The sequence below is a fragment of the Felis catus genome, chromosome D4 (assembly GCF_018350175.1).
Source record: "Felis catus isolate Fca126 chromosome D4, F.catus_Fca126_mat1.0, whole genome shotgun sequence".
Lineage (NCBI taxonomy): Eukaryota > Metazoa > Chordata > Mammalia > Carnivora > Felidae > Felis > Felis catus.
The window spans coordinates 40,848,610-40,866,761 of record NC_058380.1 but is presented as its reverse complement, the minus strand read 5'-3'; the positions used below and the strand labels follow the sequence as shown (position 1 = coordinate 40,866,761).

Genomic DNA, 18,152 nt, shown 5'->3' with positions numbered 1-18,152 from the left:
CAATGACATGCAAATTCTAACAGAAATCTCATATGTGGGACATAAGATTCTGAATTATTTCTTCTTCAACCTTATTAACAAACTCTACTGAAGTATGTCCATGACAAACTCAACATTAAGCAATACAAAGACATTCCGACTCCCACACTTGCCTCAGTATGATTCTGCAAAGATGTAATACATAAAACCAGTGCAGAGAATAAAATAAACTGTTGTCCTGGACCATAGCCAGGTGCGGCCCCAGCCCCTTACTAGGCCTGATGCATTAAAAACAATGGCTCCACCCTACAATGATGAAAACTGACTCCAAATACTGATGTGCTTATGTAAAATATGTTGAATATGTATCTGAGGCTGGGCATTAAATCTTAAATCGTTTTTTTCAGTCTGTGGTATTATAATTAAATCTGGGAAATGCATTTTTCCTTTAACCAAAATAATTTCCAACCAAGTTTTATTTTTTTAATGAAAAAAACATTCTTGTTTCTTTGATCAACAATAAAAATTCAAAACTGTATCCAAATGTACTTAATAAAAAATAGGAAGATACATTTTCAGATAGTTCTACTTTAAAATATTCCCTCGATAGTCATTTGGGTTTCTTAATACAAAAAGAAAAAGTCATTCTAAGTCCTAATACCTTAATATTTTTAGTGTGAGATTCTATCTTCTGTTGGGTAGAACTGAGTTCATTCGATGCTTTTTCCTTAGCATCATTCACGCTGTTTAGCTGATGAAAGAAAACGGAAGTTACTTTTTTTGTATTTTTCAAGGACGGGTAACTCAAAAAAGCTAATCTTTAAATGTTTTTTATGCAATTACTTAAATACCAATGTTCCAATAGTGATTAACAGTTAAAAAAAATCTTTCTTTTGGTTAACTATGTCATTTCTGTCACAAGTGCGCATGGCTAAAAAGAAAAGAAAGCATTCAAGCTTAAAATGTCAGTGATGTTATTGTGCATTTACTCGATGGCTGGATAAAGGATTTTATTCTTACTGTAAACAAATACAACTTTATTCTTAAAATCCTCCTGGACCAACATGCCAAAAGCAGTGGCGTCTATAAGGAAAGAGAAAAAGGACAGAGCTGAAGACTGTTCCCTCTATACATCATGAGGGTATTCGCTGGTCTCTCCCTCCATATGACAACTTCAGGGTCGGTCACAGGCAGTCCTACTGGGAAGGCTTGTGGCAGGTCATCAGTTGGTCCTGCTCCGCTTGTGATTTATTTTCTTTGACAGTTCATTCTTCTTTCTGTCAGACTGCTCTTTTTGCTTTCTTTTCAGCCACCCCCTTGGTCTCCCCACTGCTGTCTCTGGCACTGGTTCACAACAAAGCACATTACTAAGCCAAAGCCTGCTGAGTCGACTTTTCAACTGTGCTGAGGATCATGTGACATTCATCCTCCCAAATAACAATTCGCTGTGGGTAATATGTTCCTAGTTACCCTGCAGCTTCCAGACCTGGGCCTCAGAAGAGTTTCAGAAAGTACTAACAATACAGGTTGCCTTGTCTCACTGGGAGCGACTTGGCAATATTTGTTCTTTACGGCAATTTAATTATTCCAGCGGTCATTTTCGCTTTTGCCTTCTGAACAATGACAGAGGGCATTAAGAAGGCTCACTTTTCCTCCTTCGTTGACCTTGGTAAACTAAAGCAAAAGAAACCTCTTTTGAAATGTGAAATATAAGGATATGATGGCCTTGTATTACTTGAAAGAAACAAATAAACAAAAGGATAAACACTAAATTCCATGCTATGTGGCTTGTCTTTGGTTTGAACAGTCTGTTTGTTGTTCTGCTAACTAATTGTGTTTAATGTAATTATTTCATACTCTCTAATTCGACAAGATGCAACTAAACAAACTCTTCAATTTTTAAGCATAAACTCATAAAATATTTTAATACCCAAGAAAATTATCAACCCACACATTAAACAATACAAATGAGATGATAAAGAGAAGCATGAGATTTTTTAATCAGCAAATTAAAAACTAGCAGGCTACATCAAACAGATGCTTGTTTTTGAAAACTTCTAACAACATTTACGTTCTTTAGAAAATGAGAACTTCTCTCTTTTTTTCATTAAGACCTCCTCATTTCTAGAAATCTTAACCTAAAATAATTGACACAGCCTCAATTTCCACTACCTATCCCTAATTTCATAAAAGCACATTAACACTTAAATAGAAACATATGAACACAGAAGACTCGTGCAGTTTTTTATTAAGTCAAGATAGATGCATTTTGAAGGCCGGGAAAGCGACAGTCTTTGCAACTTTGAAAATCACAGTGTGACTGCAGAGTTACGAAAACGTAAGTGAGACACGACTTTAGGCCACACTTAAAGAAAGAACAGTGACGGACAATTTATTATTTTTTGTATCTGTGAAGCTGTCAATTCAACATCCCCCATCTTTCTGACCTTTGTAACAAGCAAGGGAATGCACTGCTGCAGGCCGAAGGCTATATGTGTGGAGCCAAACAGTGCCAGTGTTACCTCATTAGACGCGTCTTCCAGCTTGTTCTGGTAATCTGTCAAGGTACGCCTCAAAGTCTCAAGGACAACAGAGAAGCTGGGAGGTTTATCTTTGTCCTTGTGGATGCCTAGAGAAAAATGTAAGATGAAAATATATCCCAAAGTCACAAAGAGACAAAAGCTAAGCAAAGAGTAACAGAGAGATTACAATTAGATAGAGCTGAAAAGGTATTAGGAAACATCGAGGAGAGTCGTATTCTCCAAAGATACTGCTGTATAGCCAAGTATTAATAGCCTTTCTAAACAAGTGATCAAATTAAGTTCATAATATATCAAGTTCAGACTTATGGCTACTTCGTACCTTACAAAGGCCCACACTGTAGTTCGTAGTGAGCTCTTTTCTTTTCTTTTTTTCCTATCTTCTAAATAACGTATGTGTACATACCTGTTATCCAACAATTAAATGAACAGTCTATATACTAACATTGTTTGGGGGAGTTATATACATTTACTCTGGTCCTTGTGTTTCTGATCAGTCAGGCTTATTTTGCTTAAATAATAATTTCTGAACCCAAGAGCACATCATTTTCTGTTATACTTGGAAATATTCTTCAATCCTTAAAATTCTCAAGTTACAATTTGAAATAAATAATAAAAATGCTATTATCTACACAGGCCCACATCATGTTTCAATTAAAACCCTTAAAACTGATACTTATTGTAAAAATATGAGTATTTCCATATTATGCCCTCAAACTATTTTAATTTAGTTGGGCCATAAGTCAGTTGAGCTAATCAAGGTCACATGGTCAAATGTAGTTCAAAAGATTAATCCAAAATAATCAAAAGTTTAGTTTTAAAAACCACTTTAAATTGATTGTCCACTGTACTTCTGTTAAACAAATAGCAAATTTCAAAATATTCTTATTAAAAGATTTTTCTTTTCATATTATAATTTCTCCCTAGCATATTTTATAATCTAAATATTTCAATAAACAAGAAACATATTTTCAACAAGGTGATTTCAAAAAGAAGCACTCATAATATACGTTTTATTATTCATTCATATACTTTACTGAATTCCTACTATGTACTAATCCAAGATATTAGATACATGGAGGTAAATAAGATTGGCGTGGTATCTGTCCTCATAGAATTTACAGTCTAAAAAGAGGAGGAAAGATAGTAAGCCAGTAATTACATGAGATCATTTACCCATTCTTCATGTATTCAATTGCTGGAACTTTGGAAAGATGGGAAAGAAGGCAATAATAAAGGAAAGAAGAATAATGGAAGGAAGGAAGGAAGGAAGGAAGGAAGGAAGGAAGGAAGGAAGGAAGGAAGGGAGGGAAGGAGGGAGGAAGGGAGAGAGGAAGGAAGAAAGGAAGAAAGAAAGACAAAAATAAAAGGAGAGAGAAAGAAGAAAAAATTTTGGGCTCAATGACAGACTAACTTTATCTCAGCACATTGTTGATATTTAGTGTTTTAATTTTGGATAAAATGTTATTAATAAATTGATTATATTCATCAAGGTATAATTTAAACACTATCTCAAGTATGGGTACACCTTAGATTTTTTTTAAACAGAAGAAGAATATTTAACTTAAAAACCAAAAGTAATATAGAAGCAACACATATCCCAGCTGGGCAAAAAAAAAAGACGCTGCTCTGAGCCATGATAATGGAGAAGACAGTACTCTTTGTAATTACTATGAGTTAGAAAGACAACTCATTAAAAATTTTATTAAAAGTCTTACCAAATATATTTTTTTTAAAAATTGCTCTTGCACAAGATAAAAAAAAATGTAATGTATAATTCTTTTCTTTTGCTACTACACAAGTAGGCCATGAATAAATCATTCAAGGACACTCGGGAAATCTGCTGGCTTTTACAATAAGGGAGAAAACTTCCTCTTAGAAATTCAGAAGAATAAAACCAGTTTAATATGAGTGTTGAGGGGTAAGGGGACAAAATGACCTCTCCTTACTGACCCATGCATATTCTTATATTCTACATAAAATAAAGTTTCTTTGCTTGAAAATGTTTATACAATAAAGTTCAGTTGAAGTACAACGTATACATTAAGTCACCCACATCCATCATAAAAAGAAATAGTCCCTGGTTCCTTAACATGGCAAAAGGCTTATAAAGAAAAAGAAAAGGTCACTAGGACCCAGGACCTTATTGACTAATTTGACTTACCCTAATAATAACCACTGCACCATGGCCCAAGAAACAATAAACAGTTAAAGATATCAAAAGGAGCTCTAAAAACGCAGATAAAGAGCAATAAAAAACAATTTGAAAAGTGGTCATAAATGGCTTTTCAAAGGTCAAAGTCCAAATGAAGAACAGAATGTGTCAGAACACTATATGCTTCAACAGCACTAACTCAAAACCTTCCAATGTCGTCTATATGTGTACGTCTCTGTACTGGATGCCAGCCTATACTTGCACATCACCACTATCTGCTTCAATCTCTCTCACTCACTTTTAATATTAAGACCATTTCAACTCTGGATGTTCCTTGGCAACATTTTTTGTTTGTTTGTTTTTTGTTTGTTTGGGTTTTTTTCCACATTTTATTTCATATTACTACGAGACATCATAACACTTACATTAAATATAAAAATATATGCATGTGTGTGTACCCATATCATAACCCAGTGAATGTTTTATTATTTATAATGATATTCTTCTCTTCTGGTATGTACAATATGATTTTGTTTTGTAGACACCTACTTGAGCATTATTATCTTTTGTGATTCAGGGCGAATTACCTGAATCTGACTCTGATTAACAATTCCACTAGGGTTGTGGCATAATTATCTGGCTGAAAAGGCCAACCTCAACTGGCTGTGCTTATCAGAGAAGGTTCTCAGGGAAGAATAAATTTTCCATCTTGTTTGGGACTAATCAATCTCTTGTCAAGGGCATATATTTCTTTCATTATCTCATGGTAGATTAGAAACTGCTAGCCTAATATATAGCACCCAATTTCTATGTTTCTTAGGTATAGACTTACCTAAAGTTATTACATAAAGGCAAATCTTTTTTTTTTTTTTTTAATGAATAGCCCATAGCAGAGAGAAGATAGAAAAAAATGGCTACAACCTCTCTATTTAAATGTTTTCTTTCAGGGATGCCTGGGTGGTTCAGTCAGTTGAGTGTCCAGCTGGTGATTTTGGTTCAGGTCGTGATCCCAGGGTCATGGGATCGAGCCCCATGTCAAGCTCCACGCCAAGTGTGGGACCTGCTTGGGACTCTGTCTCTCTCTCTCTCTCTCTCTTCTCTCTCTCTCTCTCTCTCTCTCTCTCTCTCTCTCTCTCTCTGTCCCTCTTCCCCCTCACACTCTCTCTCTCTAAAATAAAAATAATAATAATAATAATAATAATAATAATAAATAAATATTTTCTTTTAGACAAGCTCAAAAACTAAGTATTTGTACATGACCCAAATAAACCACTGCTTTTGAAGCTAGTGTTATTACTTCGGTACCCTGTAATTCCACAGTAGAAACACTAAATTGAGTCTATCTCTTCAACTTTCTCAGACATTCATTCTCTTATCTACCTCAGTCTCCTGCAAGACTCCAAAAGGGGAGAATTATTAAGAAATAATGGAGAGACATGGGGTGCCTGGGCAGCTCAGTCAGTTAAGCGTTGACTTGGGCTCAGGTCATGATCTCACAGTTCGTGAGTTCGAGTCCCATGTTGGGCTCTGTGCTAACAGCTCAGAGCCTGGAGCCTGCTTTGGATTCTGTGTCTCCTTCTCTCCCTGCCCTTCCATGCTCAAACTCTGTCTCTCTCTCTCAAAACTAAGTAAACATTTAAAAAATAATAATAATAAAGAAATAACAGAGAGACAATAGAAGACAAAAGACTGAGATTTTTTTAGACTACATATATGTGTGTATATGTATATATGTATAAATACATGTAGAACATGAACAGTCATGTTCATCCTTAGAATAGGGGGAAAAAGAAAACCCTATTATTTAATGTGGATTTTTAATCACATAGTAAAACACAGAAAATAACATACAAATGGGTTTTACCTTCACCTAAGAAAGTCTAAACATTTAATACATTGATGATCAAGAAAATTCCTTTTTCACTCTAAAAGCATTAGATATAAACATTTTGTTGGCAGATATGCTTTGCAAACTGAGACTACATTCTGTATATCAATTTGCTTTATTCACTGAGATCATAAACAAACTTCTTCCTTATCTTGTAAACACAGGTACCCATTCTGGAGTTCTTAAGGAAAATGGCTTATAACTTTTTTAACATACAGAGAATATTTATAATGTAAGTCTTGCTCAACCACCCCTAACTATGTCTCCAGGGAAAGTAAAAAAAAAAAAAAAAAAAAAAAAAAACCTTCCTTTACCAATGTTTGAGAAATGCGTTGGTGAGGGGAGTCCCAGAATCTTTCATGAGCTAGCTCTATATGTCTTGATAAGCTCTGTGCAGCTGAAAGGCCACAGATAACAGCCATCAGGCTGGGTCCTTGAAATCAATGAAGACAATGGTATCTGGAGTGACAAAGACCAGGTGGTAGCACTTAACTTCCAGAAACAAAATGGACATGTTTACCATAATGGAATCAAAGTAGTAAACAAAATGGTTTTACCCACAGAGATCACAGGTGTTGGCTAACTGATCATGGTGTTCATAGGAGTAAAATACATACTCTACTTAAATGTTATATGATTTGGGGGGGGGGGGTACCTGGGTGGCTCAGTTGGCTAAGCATCCAACTCTTGATTTTGGCTCAGGTCATGATCTCACCATTCGTGAGCTCGAGCCCCGCATCAGGCTCTGCAATGACAGTGGGGGGCCTGCTTGGGATTCTCTCTCCCTCCCTACCCCTCCCATGCTTGCTTGCTCTCTCTCTCCCTCTCTCTCCAAAAAATAAATAAACTAAAAAAAAAATTATTTAATAAAATAAAATGTTATCTGATTTGTATAAGAATAAAAGTTCTAAGTCTGATTACCAGAGGTAGGACTTAAATCAACTCAGAAAAGAGTCTTTGCTCTCAGTCAATTATCAGACTTGGGCTAGTTCATAGACCAGGTATCCCTTGAATAAAGAGGTAGGGTCCCATTTGGAAACCCCAACATACTGCCAGAAGGTCATACTGTAAATCTTCTTCCTAGCCTTCCTCAAAGAAACATGCAACCATTTGCCAAGGTGACTATGCACTAGAGAAGGGGAGTTATTCACTGGGATAACTAGACACTGGATCTGAACTAACACTAATTCCTGAAGAACTAACATGCTATTATGGTTCACTAGTTAGGGTAGGAGCTTACAGAGGTCAAGAGACTGACTGAATTTTGGCTCAGATCTTTCGCCATTGGGCGCAGTAGGTACTTGAACCCAGCTTATTTCCCTAGTTTGGAATCCATAACGAAGAAAAGACAAATGCAGAAACTGACACCATATCTATATTGGTTACCTGACTCAAGCATTAAAGGATTTACAGAGGAAAACCAAACAGAAAAAAAGCTAGTGGAAGTCACTAGAACTTTTACCTACCAAAATAGTAAATCAAAAGTAATGCCACCTTTCTGGAGAGATTGCAGAGATTAGTGCCTCTGTTAAGGACTTAAAAGATACAGGGGTGGTGACTTCAACCACATGAGCATTCAACTTATCTGGCGTAGTGCAGAAAACAGATGAATCTTAGGGAATGTCAGCATATTACTGTAAGCATAGTCACATGTGATTCTAAGTGCAGCTGCAGCGAAAGATGCAGTTTCATTGCTGGAGCAGGTCAATACCTTTCCTGGCAACTGGAATGAAGCTATTTCTTCCAACCTTTTAGAAAAAAAAAACTACCTGAACAGTTTCTTTCGGCTGTCAGGGCTAGCAATACACCCTCACAGCTTTAACTCAGAGCTATATTAACTCCGGCGCAATCCAGTCTATAGGAACCTTGATCAACTTTTCATTCCAGAAGACTCTCATGTTCTACTTAGCTCCCTACCAAGTTGATGATGGCATTCTGACTGCTCAAGCTCAAGCAGGTCCTTACAGAATCTTAGTGTAAACTTTCAGGGAGTTGCAACAAAGCAAGTCATCTTCTACAGATAACTATTCTCTTCTCGAAAACCAAGCTATAGGGGGCGCCTGGGGGGCTCGGTCAGTTAAGCGTCCAACTCTTGATATCGGCTCAGGTCATGATCTCACAGTCATGAGATTGAGACCTGCATCAAGCCCGGCATCCAGGCTCTGTGCTGAACATGAAGCTTACTTGGGATTCTCTCTCTCCTCTCTCTCTCATTTTCTCAAAATAAATAAACATTTTTAAAAAATCAAACTTGCTACTAGTCCTCAGCAGATAATACATCCATGGCCACCAATTTACCAAGTGACCTGAATTGCCTATCATAAAATCATTATTGTCTGATCCACGATCTATAAATTTTGGCACGCACAACAGCACTCTATCATCAGATGAAAGTGGTCTATACAGTGTGAAGGCACAAGTAAGTTACATGAGCAAATAGTCCAGATTCCAATGGGCCCTATTCATGTTATATTGCTTCCTCTCTTACCCACACCCTGAATCCATGAAAAATTTCCTATGACCCATTGACTAATGGGAGAAAAAAATGGGCTCAGTATATAGACAGTACTGTATGATATGCTGGCACTAATTAAAAGTAGACAGTTGTGGCACTACAACGCCCCTCAAGGGTGGCCCTGAAGGATAGCAATGAAGTGAAATCCTCCCAGTAGTCAAAAACAAGTTATGGACCTGACTATTATTTTGCCTGGAATGACCAAAAGTGCAAATATACACCAGTTTGTGGATAGTAGCTAACTATTTGACTAAAATGGTCAGGGCTTCAGAAAGAACACAACCGGAAAATTGGTACCAAGGTGATCTGGGCAGGAGCACGTGGGTATACCTCTCCGAATGGGCACTGTGCCAAGACCAGCCAGTAGAAAAAGATCTTAATAATCAGGAGGACAAAATGAGGCATTCTGTGGATGTCAGCCAGCATCTTTTCCCAGCCTCCTTTGTCCTTACCACCTTTGTTTCCCTTACAACAAAAGGGTCATGGCAGCAAGGATGGAGACAATACATGGGCTCAGCAACATGAACTTCCATTCACCAAGACTGATAGGAATACAGCCCCTGTTGTATGCTAAATCTATCAAGAGCAAAGACAAACAGTGAACCCATGAAATGACACCATCATTAGGAGACCAGCCAGCCACCTGGTGGCAAGTTGATTTTACTAAGTCACTTCCATCACGGAATGATGGAATGTTTTAGTCTTATTAAGGTAGACACTAACTCTGGGTATAGAGTTGCCTTCCCTGACCATAAAATTTCTGCTGAAACCACCATCTGTGATTTTACAAGACACCTTACAATTACAGACTCCACACAGCACTGCTTCTAACTAGGGAACTCAATTTACAGCAAATTAATATGGAAAATGGCTCATCTTTATAGAATTCACTGGTCTTACTATGTTTCCCATCACTCTGAAGTAGCTGGCATACAGCATAGTTGAATTGCCTTTTGAAGAGTCATTACAGTGCCTGGATGGCAATATTTTGAAGAACAAGGATAATATTGTCAGGATATAAACTGTGCTGTGAGTCAGCAATCAATTTGTGGTATGTTTTTGCCCTAGCCAGGATTCATGGTTCCTGGAATCAAATGTTGGAAATGGGACTGGCTCATCTCACTATTACACCTAATGATTCACTAGTGATGCTTTTCCCATCCCAAAAACTGTAGATTTTTTTTTTTGGTCTAAGTCTTGATTTTTGAAGAAGAAATGTTTCAGCATGAGACATACCAACATTCCATTAAAATGCAAGCCGGGAATATCACCTAATCATTTCTGGCCTCCTCAAACCAGGAAACCAAAGAGCAAAGAAGGTTCTTCTATACAGGATAATTGGCCTTGATTATCAGGGGAAATTTTGTAGTATGTCTAAAGCAAACTAGAGCAGTCTAAAATAACAGGACATCCCACAAGGCATGTCTTAGTACACTAATGTTCTGTGATAAAAGTTAATACACCAGGGGCACCTAGCTGACTCAGTAGGTGGAGCACACAACTCTTGATCTTGGGGTTATGAGTTCAAGCCCTGTGTTTGGTGTAGAAATTATTGTAAAATAAAATATTTTTTTAGGAGCACCGGGGTGGCTCAGTTGGATAAGCATCCGACTTCGGCTCAGGTCATGATCTCATAGTTCATGAGTACAAGCCCCACATCAGGCTCTGCACTGACAGTGTGGAGTCTGCTTGGAATTCTCTCTCTCCCTCTCTTTCTGCCCCTTCCTTATCTGCCTGCTCTCTCTCTCTCTCTCTCTCAAAATAAATAAATAAATAAACTTCAAAAAGAGTAATAAAATAAATAAATATTTTTTTAAAGTTAATAGACCAGTAATCTCACTTCTGCATATATATCTAAAAGAACTGAGGGGCACCTGGTTGGCTCAGTTGGTTAAGCATGCAACTCTTGATTTCGACTCAGGTCATAATCTCATAGTTCGTTGGATTGAGCCCCATGTCAGGCAGGGCACTGACAGTGTGGAGCCTGCTTGCATTCTCTCTCCCCCTCTCTCTTCCCCTCCCTTGCTTTCTCTCTCTCTCTCAAAATAAATTAATTTTAAAACAATAATTGAAAGCAAGGTCTTGAAGAGGTGTTTCCACATTTATAGGAGGAGTATTCCCAATAGCCAAAAGGTGGAAGCAAGCCAGGGCGCCTGGGTGACTCAGTCGGTTAAGTGCGAGACTTCAGCTCGGGTCATGGTCTCACGGTTCATGGGTTCGAGCCCCACATCGGGCTCTGTGCTGACAGCTCAAAGCCTGGAGTCTGCTTCAGATCCTGTGTCTCCCTTTCTCTCTACCCCTTCTCCACTCATTCTCTCTCTCTCTCTCTCTCTCTCTCTCTCTCTCTCTCTCTCTCTGTCTCAAATATAAACATTAAAAAAAAAAGATGGAAACAACCCAACGGTCCATCAATGGATGACTGGACAAACAAAATGTAAATATTATTCATCCTCAGAAAGGAAGGATTCCTGTCACATGCTATAACATGGATGAAACTTGAGATCATTGTGCTAGGTGAAATAAGCCATTCACAAAAAGACTAATACTATATGATTCCACCATATGAGGAGTCTAAAGTAGTCAAATTCACAGAAACAGAAAGTAGAATAGTGGTTACCACAGGCTAAGAGTAAGGGGGAAGGGGATATGATGGTTAATTTTATGCATAAACTTGACTGGGACACATTCAGTGAAACATTATTTCTGGGTGTGTCTATAAGGATGTTTCTGGATGAGATGGACATCTGAATCAGTAGACTGAGAAAGCAAATTGCCCTCCCGAGAGTGGGCTGGCCTCATCCAATCTTCACTGAAGATCTGAATAGAATAAAAGGCCCAATAAGAAGGAATTCTGTCTCTCTGCCTGTCTGTCTTCAAGTTGAGACACTGGTCTTCTCCTTCCCTTTGACTCAAACTTAGACTGGAACCACACCCGCAGTTCTCCTGAGTCTCCAGCTTACCCACTGCAGATCTTGGATTTCTTAGCCCTCATAACAGTGTGATTAATTAATGATCCCATCAGAGCACTCTTATTAAAGTCACTCCCTTTGATTTTACAAACGGAAACTATGAGCATGATGAAGTAGGCCAATTTTGGTCTGTACACCTGTGGATTGGGACGTGAGAGAAGTAAGTGAGAAGAATTTGGCAAATGACACTAAGGAGACCTATGTGCTGCTCTGATAGGCATCCTCAGCTTCTCATCGATCCATGAATATCCAGTTAAAAAGTACTATCCGTGGGGTTCACAAGGACAATTAAAATTCTCAGGAAGATACCAGATCTAGGCAATAGTCCTTTACTAAAGAAGTAAAGCAGGAGAGAGAAGAGGAAAAGTCCAATCTGTTGCCCTGATTATCCTAAGAGCAGTCCCTGAGACTGCCCAATCCCTGGGTGATGTATATATGCCTAAAGGCATCAAACTCTGTTACCATTACTTCCCAGGGTCCTCTCCAGTAGAAAGAAAAAGAACACCTCTAGAGTATTACAAACGATTTCCTCAAGGAAGGAAAGGTTGATGAAGGTCGGAGGGTTCTATTTCAGTCAACACAAAAATCAAGCACCCTGAGGAGGATCCAAGACTGAGCCACAAGAAAAGTTTTTTTTTTTTTCACATACCTAACCAAGGAAAAAGTACATTCTATGTGTTTATTAACATCCTCAGGCAGAGGTGAAACTGTATTAGAAGAAATACTTGAGGCAGGGAGACTGCATAGGTTCAAAGTGGGAAAGGATATCTCCCCATACACACCCTGCTGTAAGAATTTTCACCAGAAAAGAAAGGAGATATGAACAGCTATAGTACTTCAGTTTTGGTGGAAAGTAGACATAGGAAATAAATATCCCTGTTCAAGCAAATGAAGACAATCTTGCCTAATAAAAGTAGGCAATCAAGGTGACATTTCTATGGCCGATTTTAGATTGTACATCTTTTCCACTTAAGGTCAATCTTCCTGGTTACTCCTTATGGACTGCTACCCAAAAGACCCTTATAATTAGGAAAGAGACTCCATGACTACCTTTATAACCTTAAAAACTGAAATGTAAAATAGACATTCAACCTGATACTAATTCATTCACACTTATATTCATTAATATTCAACAAATATTTGCTGAGTGACTGCTTTGTGCCAAGGAATGTTCTAGCTGCTTAAAGTACATTAGCAAATAAAAGAGACAAAGATCTTTGCCCTCATGGAGCTTGGACACTGTAGTGATTAATTTTATGTGTCAACTTGACTGGGCTAAGGGATGCACGTAGAGCTGGCAAAACGTTTCTGTGTGTGTCTGTGAAGATGTTTCCGAAAGACATTAGCATCTGAATCAGTAGACTGAGTAAAGATATGCCCTCACCAATGTGGGCAGGCATCATCCAATCTATTGCCTCCCTACACCCCACTACAGACAAAATGGCAGAAGAAGGGCAAATTCTCTCTTCTAGAGTTGGGACGTCCATCTCCTCCTTCAGACTCCAGGAGCCCCTAGATTCTCAGGCCTTTGGATTCAGACTGAATTATACCAATGGCTTTCCTGGTTCTTCAGTTTGCAGATGACACACAGGTCATGGCATTTCCCAGCCTTCATAACCACATGAGCCATTCCTATATATGATATATATATATATGATATATATGGTATATATACCTTTGTAAAGGTGTATATATATATATATGATATATATATATATCATATATATCATATATATATGTATATGTGTATATATATCATATATATGTATATCATATATGTATATCATATATATATGATATATATATATATCATATATATATATACACCTTTACAAAGAGGTAAAAAAGGAAGTAAAGCATTCTTCCCTACTTGCCATACTGAAGAAGTATATATATCCTATATATATTGGTTCTGTTTCTATGGAGAATTCTAATACAGATAAAATAAGTGCACCATGTAGTGTGTTAGAAATGTTGGACAGCCATAAGGACTACAGGGAAGAAAACACGTAGAGCAGAAAAGGGAGAGGTAGGGAGACAAGTGACATGGGGTGAGCAGAGGGTAGCCTTCATAGGGTGAGATCTCAGCATGCAACTCTTAATCTTGAGGTCATAAGTTTGAGCCCTACATTGGGGGTAGAGCTTTCTTAAAAAAATAAAAACTCTCACTCGCATTTAAAAGAATGTGAAATAAATAAAATAAAATAGACAAGAGAGAAAGCTATGCAGACACATCTGTGTGAAGAACTTTCCAGGTGGAAAGAACGGCCTGCACAAAGGCCCCCAGGGCAAGAGCATGTTTGGTGGCCTCGAGAAACGGCAGGAGGCCAAAGTGGCCCAAACAGAGAAAGGTGCAGGGGAGGTCAAAGGAGTGATCAAGAATAGGGGCAGACCATGTAGGGTCTTGAAAGCCCTTGCTGGCACTTTGGCTTCCATGCTTTGTGAAATGCAGAGCCCAATAAGGTTTAAGGCAAAGGAATGGCAGGCTCTGACTTAGGTTTTCAAGCGATCATTCTGGTGGCTTTAGAGAAAACAGACTGAAGGGAGAGTCAGGGAGAAGCAGAGACGGGTTAGCAGGAGAGGGCTGTGTCGGAGGCCTACACTTTGTGCAGGAAACAAAGTGTGAACTGTCACACTGATCAACGGTGAGAAAATCACATCAAATCCTCTAAGTAAATGAATTCCTGAATGTCTTGGACCAGCTGCAACTTTGCTTCATCCTCTACCTGAAGATAAGCTGACGGGTTACTCTTGCTTCAGAAACATTTCTTAATGTAGAAGTCCCCAGAAGCTGAAGAAGACGGGGAATACAACACCTGGCAGCTTCTGTCAACTCCGGACTAAAATTCATCCAAAAAAGTAATTTTCATTCACTCCATTTTATTTTTTTTTATTTTGTGTTTTTTTATATTGAATATAATTTATTGTGAAATTGGTTTCCATACAACACCCAGTGCTCATCCCAACAGGTGCCCTCCTCAATGTCCATCACCCACTTTCCCCTCTCCCCCACCCCCCATCAACCCTCAGTTTGTTCTCAGTTTTCAAGAGTCTCTTATGGTTTGCCTCCTTCCCTCTCTATAACTTTTTTTTTCCCCTTCCCCTCCCCCATGGACTTCTGTTAAGTTTCTCAGGATCCACATATGAGTGAAAACATATGGTATCTGTCTTTCTCGGCCTGATTTATTTCACTTAGCATAATACCCTCCAGTTCAATCCAGGTTGGTACAGCCTCTCTGGAAAACAGTGTGAAGGTTCCTCAAAGAATTAAAAATAGATGTACCCTATGACCCAGCAATAGCACTGCTAGGAATTTACCCAAGGGATACAGAAATGCTGATGCATAGGGGCACTTGTACCTCAATATTTATAGGCGCACTTTCAACAATAGCCAAATTATGGAAAGAGCCTAAATATCCATCAACTGACAAATGGATAAAGAAGATGTGGTTTATATATACAATGGAGCACTACTTGGCAAGGAGAAAGAATGAAATCTGGCTATTTCCATTTTAAAATGCAAGTCAAAACAAACAATTTTGTAAGCATCTAAATTTCTTCCATAGATTGCTCTTCCTGGACTGGGGAGTGTAGATACTGAGTCTATATTGAACTGAAAGCTACAAAGAGGTAAAAAAGGAAGTAAAGCATTCTTCCCTACTTGCCATACTGGAGAAGAGTCCATCTCTCTTGAAAACCCTTCTGGAGGTAGCTGAATTAACTTTGTAACAAATTGTAAGGCTGAGCTGTCATCACAGAGTAACAACATGTCTCTGTTTAAAATAGACTTTTGTTTTTTTCAAACACATATACACTGTGAGATATATACATGTTTACATCACACATGCACACAGGATGTTAGCCTAGATAAGTTTTTACGTTATTTTATTTGCAAGGAACAAAATATTTGTTCAACTTTGTGTAGGCGAAGCCAGGCCTGACATAGCAGACGATCTTAATTGTTCGGGTTCTTCCACAAAATATCAAGCAATAAAGTTTATTATTTACATCTCTCTTGGGGAAGTAACAAAACCCCAACCTTACCCTGGTTCAGGGAGTACTTCACAGTTTTACAGGGCTGTTTTGTGGAAGCCGAGGGCCAGAGGGAAATCGAGTCCTAAGCAGGTAAACGTAGCCAGGGCGCCAGCGCAAAAAAAGATGGCACACTCAGAAGAGTTCATCAGAAGAGAATCTAACCAAGATATTTTCAGAAATGACATGTTTTGGTAAATAATTTAACAAGCAATGCTTTGCCTTGTAAAGGCTGACCTCTACAGACTGCATGATCTGGGCTCCTCTGCCCTCGGACTTCTGGTTGGATTTGGACAGTGAGTGCACCAGGAGGAGGCTAAGAGGATGGAGGAAGAAAGAAAAAAAAGGAAAGAAAAGAATGGCCTGGTGTTTGTTTCCTCTGTTTCCTCTGCTCTGGTGCATTCCTGGCAGTGGCTTCAGTTTTTAGCAGCCACAGCTCTTGTCGGGCAGGCCCTCCTCCACGGTGTGGCTTGTATTGTGACAATGTGTCCTCCACCGGACCCTTCAGGCTTAGGCCTGGGGTTGCTTTCCCACTCTTACTTGTTCTTGCCGCCCTATCCTATCTTATTAGTTCTCTGAACCTGTCCATGTTTCCGTAAATATCCACAGATCAGAGAAAAAGTGGTTCTTGGTGGGTAAAAGAGTAAAAGAGCCAGCACCACACAGAAACAAAACCCACATCACGAATCACCATACAGTCCCTTTTCCGGAAATGCTTTATCTATAATATACAGAGTGTGCATTTATATGGGAAACTAGGAGTTTAAAAAGGATGGTTACTGAAAGATGAAAAGAAAAAAAAAACTTTAATAGTCTTTTCCTATAGGCTTAGCAAAAGCTTATGAGTTGCTTTGTTATCAACTATTTCATGTTAAAATTGAAAGGAGATACGACCTCAATATTTTTAGTTTTTTTAATTCAACTCTGAAGAAATATTTAAAGTAACATAGAAGTATCAGATATACCATGATAACAATTTTTAAAGCTCCTAATACCACTAAGCAATGACACATCTCAGTACTACTGCAAAAGAAAATTGTATCCTCCACAGCTTTAGCAAATATAACTGAACACTGGATATCTATTTGTTTAATGTTTATTTATTTTTGAGAGAGGGAGAGCACAAGCAGGGGAGGGGCAGAGAGAGGAGGAAACAGAGGATCTGAACTGAGCTCCATGCTGACAGCACAGGGCCCAAACTCAAGAACCACAAGATCACGACCTGGGCCGAAGTCGGACGGTCAACCAACTAAGCCACCCAGACACCCCAAGGATATCTATATTTTTATGCCACTTTTATACACCTTGATTTTTCCACAGTAGCAAACCATGAAACACTACTGTTTGGGGGAAAAGTTAAAAAAAAAAAAAAAGTTATCTGTTAATTTCTTAATTATGGCTGAAACAGTATAAAGGAAAAAAGCAGACAAAAATAAAAAACCCACCAGATAATAGCAAAACACACTAAATTTCTAACAGTTCACCAGCACAAGTCTGCAGATCTATAAGGTACAAATGGGCCCGATCATATCCCTCTGCTTTTTCAAGCACAACAAATATCCTGAACTTAAAAGTTCCTGAAGAACTCATTTGCCAAATATCTATTCGATTCCTTCAAATAACTTGAGTCCAGGAGTTCAATTTTAAAGTGGAATGAATTTAATTTTACATGCCTTTTGAAAAACACAAGTCAGAAAGCAACTAAATAACTTGAGGCCGACAGTAGGGCAAAAGGAAACTGAGGTAGAAAAGTAAAAGTATTTAAGTCAAAGCTACTATTACACACATAATGGCAAAGACACAAAAAAATTAAAGACGTGGAAATCGTGAACAGCATTCATTAGCCAGCTAACGCTTCTGCTAGTTCCCAAACTATGCCTACCTAATATACAATTTTTATCCTTCTTTATCTTAATAGCTACACTAATACTAAAACCCAAACATTTTTCCTAAGCGCTCTTATCTGCAGAGTATGTGTAGTAGGGTAGCGGGAAGCAAAGGCGAAAACCAGCTTAGCATATGCACTATGTTACAGGCTGTGTCCTACATAACCTTTTGAATGCATGACCTTTAA

At 38.3% G+C, this 18,152-nt stretch overlaps 1 protein-coding gene across 12 annotated transcripts in view; it reads right to left on the bottom strand.

Annotated features, from left to right (window-relative positions):
- Positions 1-18,152, bottom strand: part of CCDC171 (coiled-coil domain containing 171) — a 310,942-nt gene that overhangs the window by 186,734 nt on the left and 106,056 nt on the right. For all 12 annotated transcript variants that reach the window (XM_019815993.3, XM_045043841.1, XM_011288346.3 and 9 more), the window contains 2 exons: positions 2,502-2,608; positions 641-730 (listed from right to left, as the gene is read on the bottom strand). In XM_019815993.3, the coding sequence (XP_019671552.2) occupies positions 641-730; positions 2,502-2,608 (197 nt within the window). The remainder of the gene's footprint in view (positions 1-640; positions 731-2,501; positions 2,609-18,152) is intronic.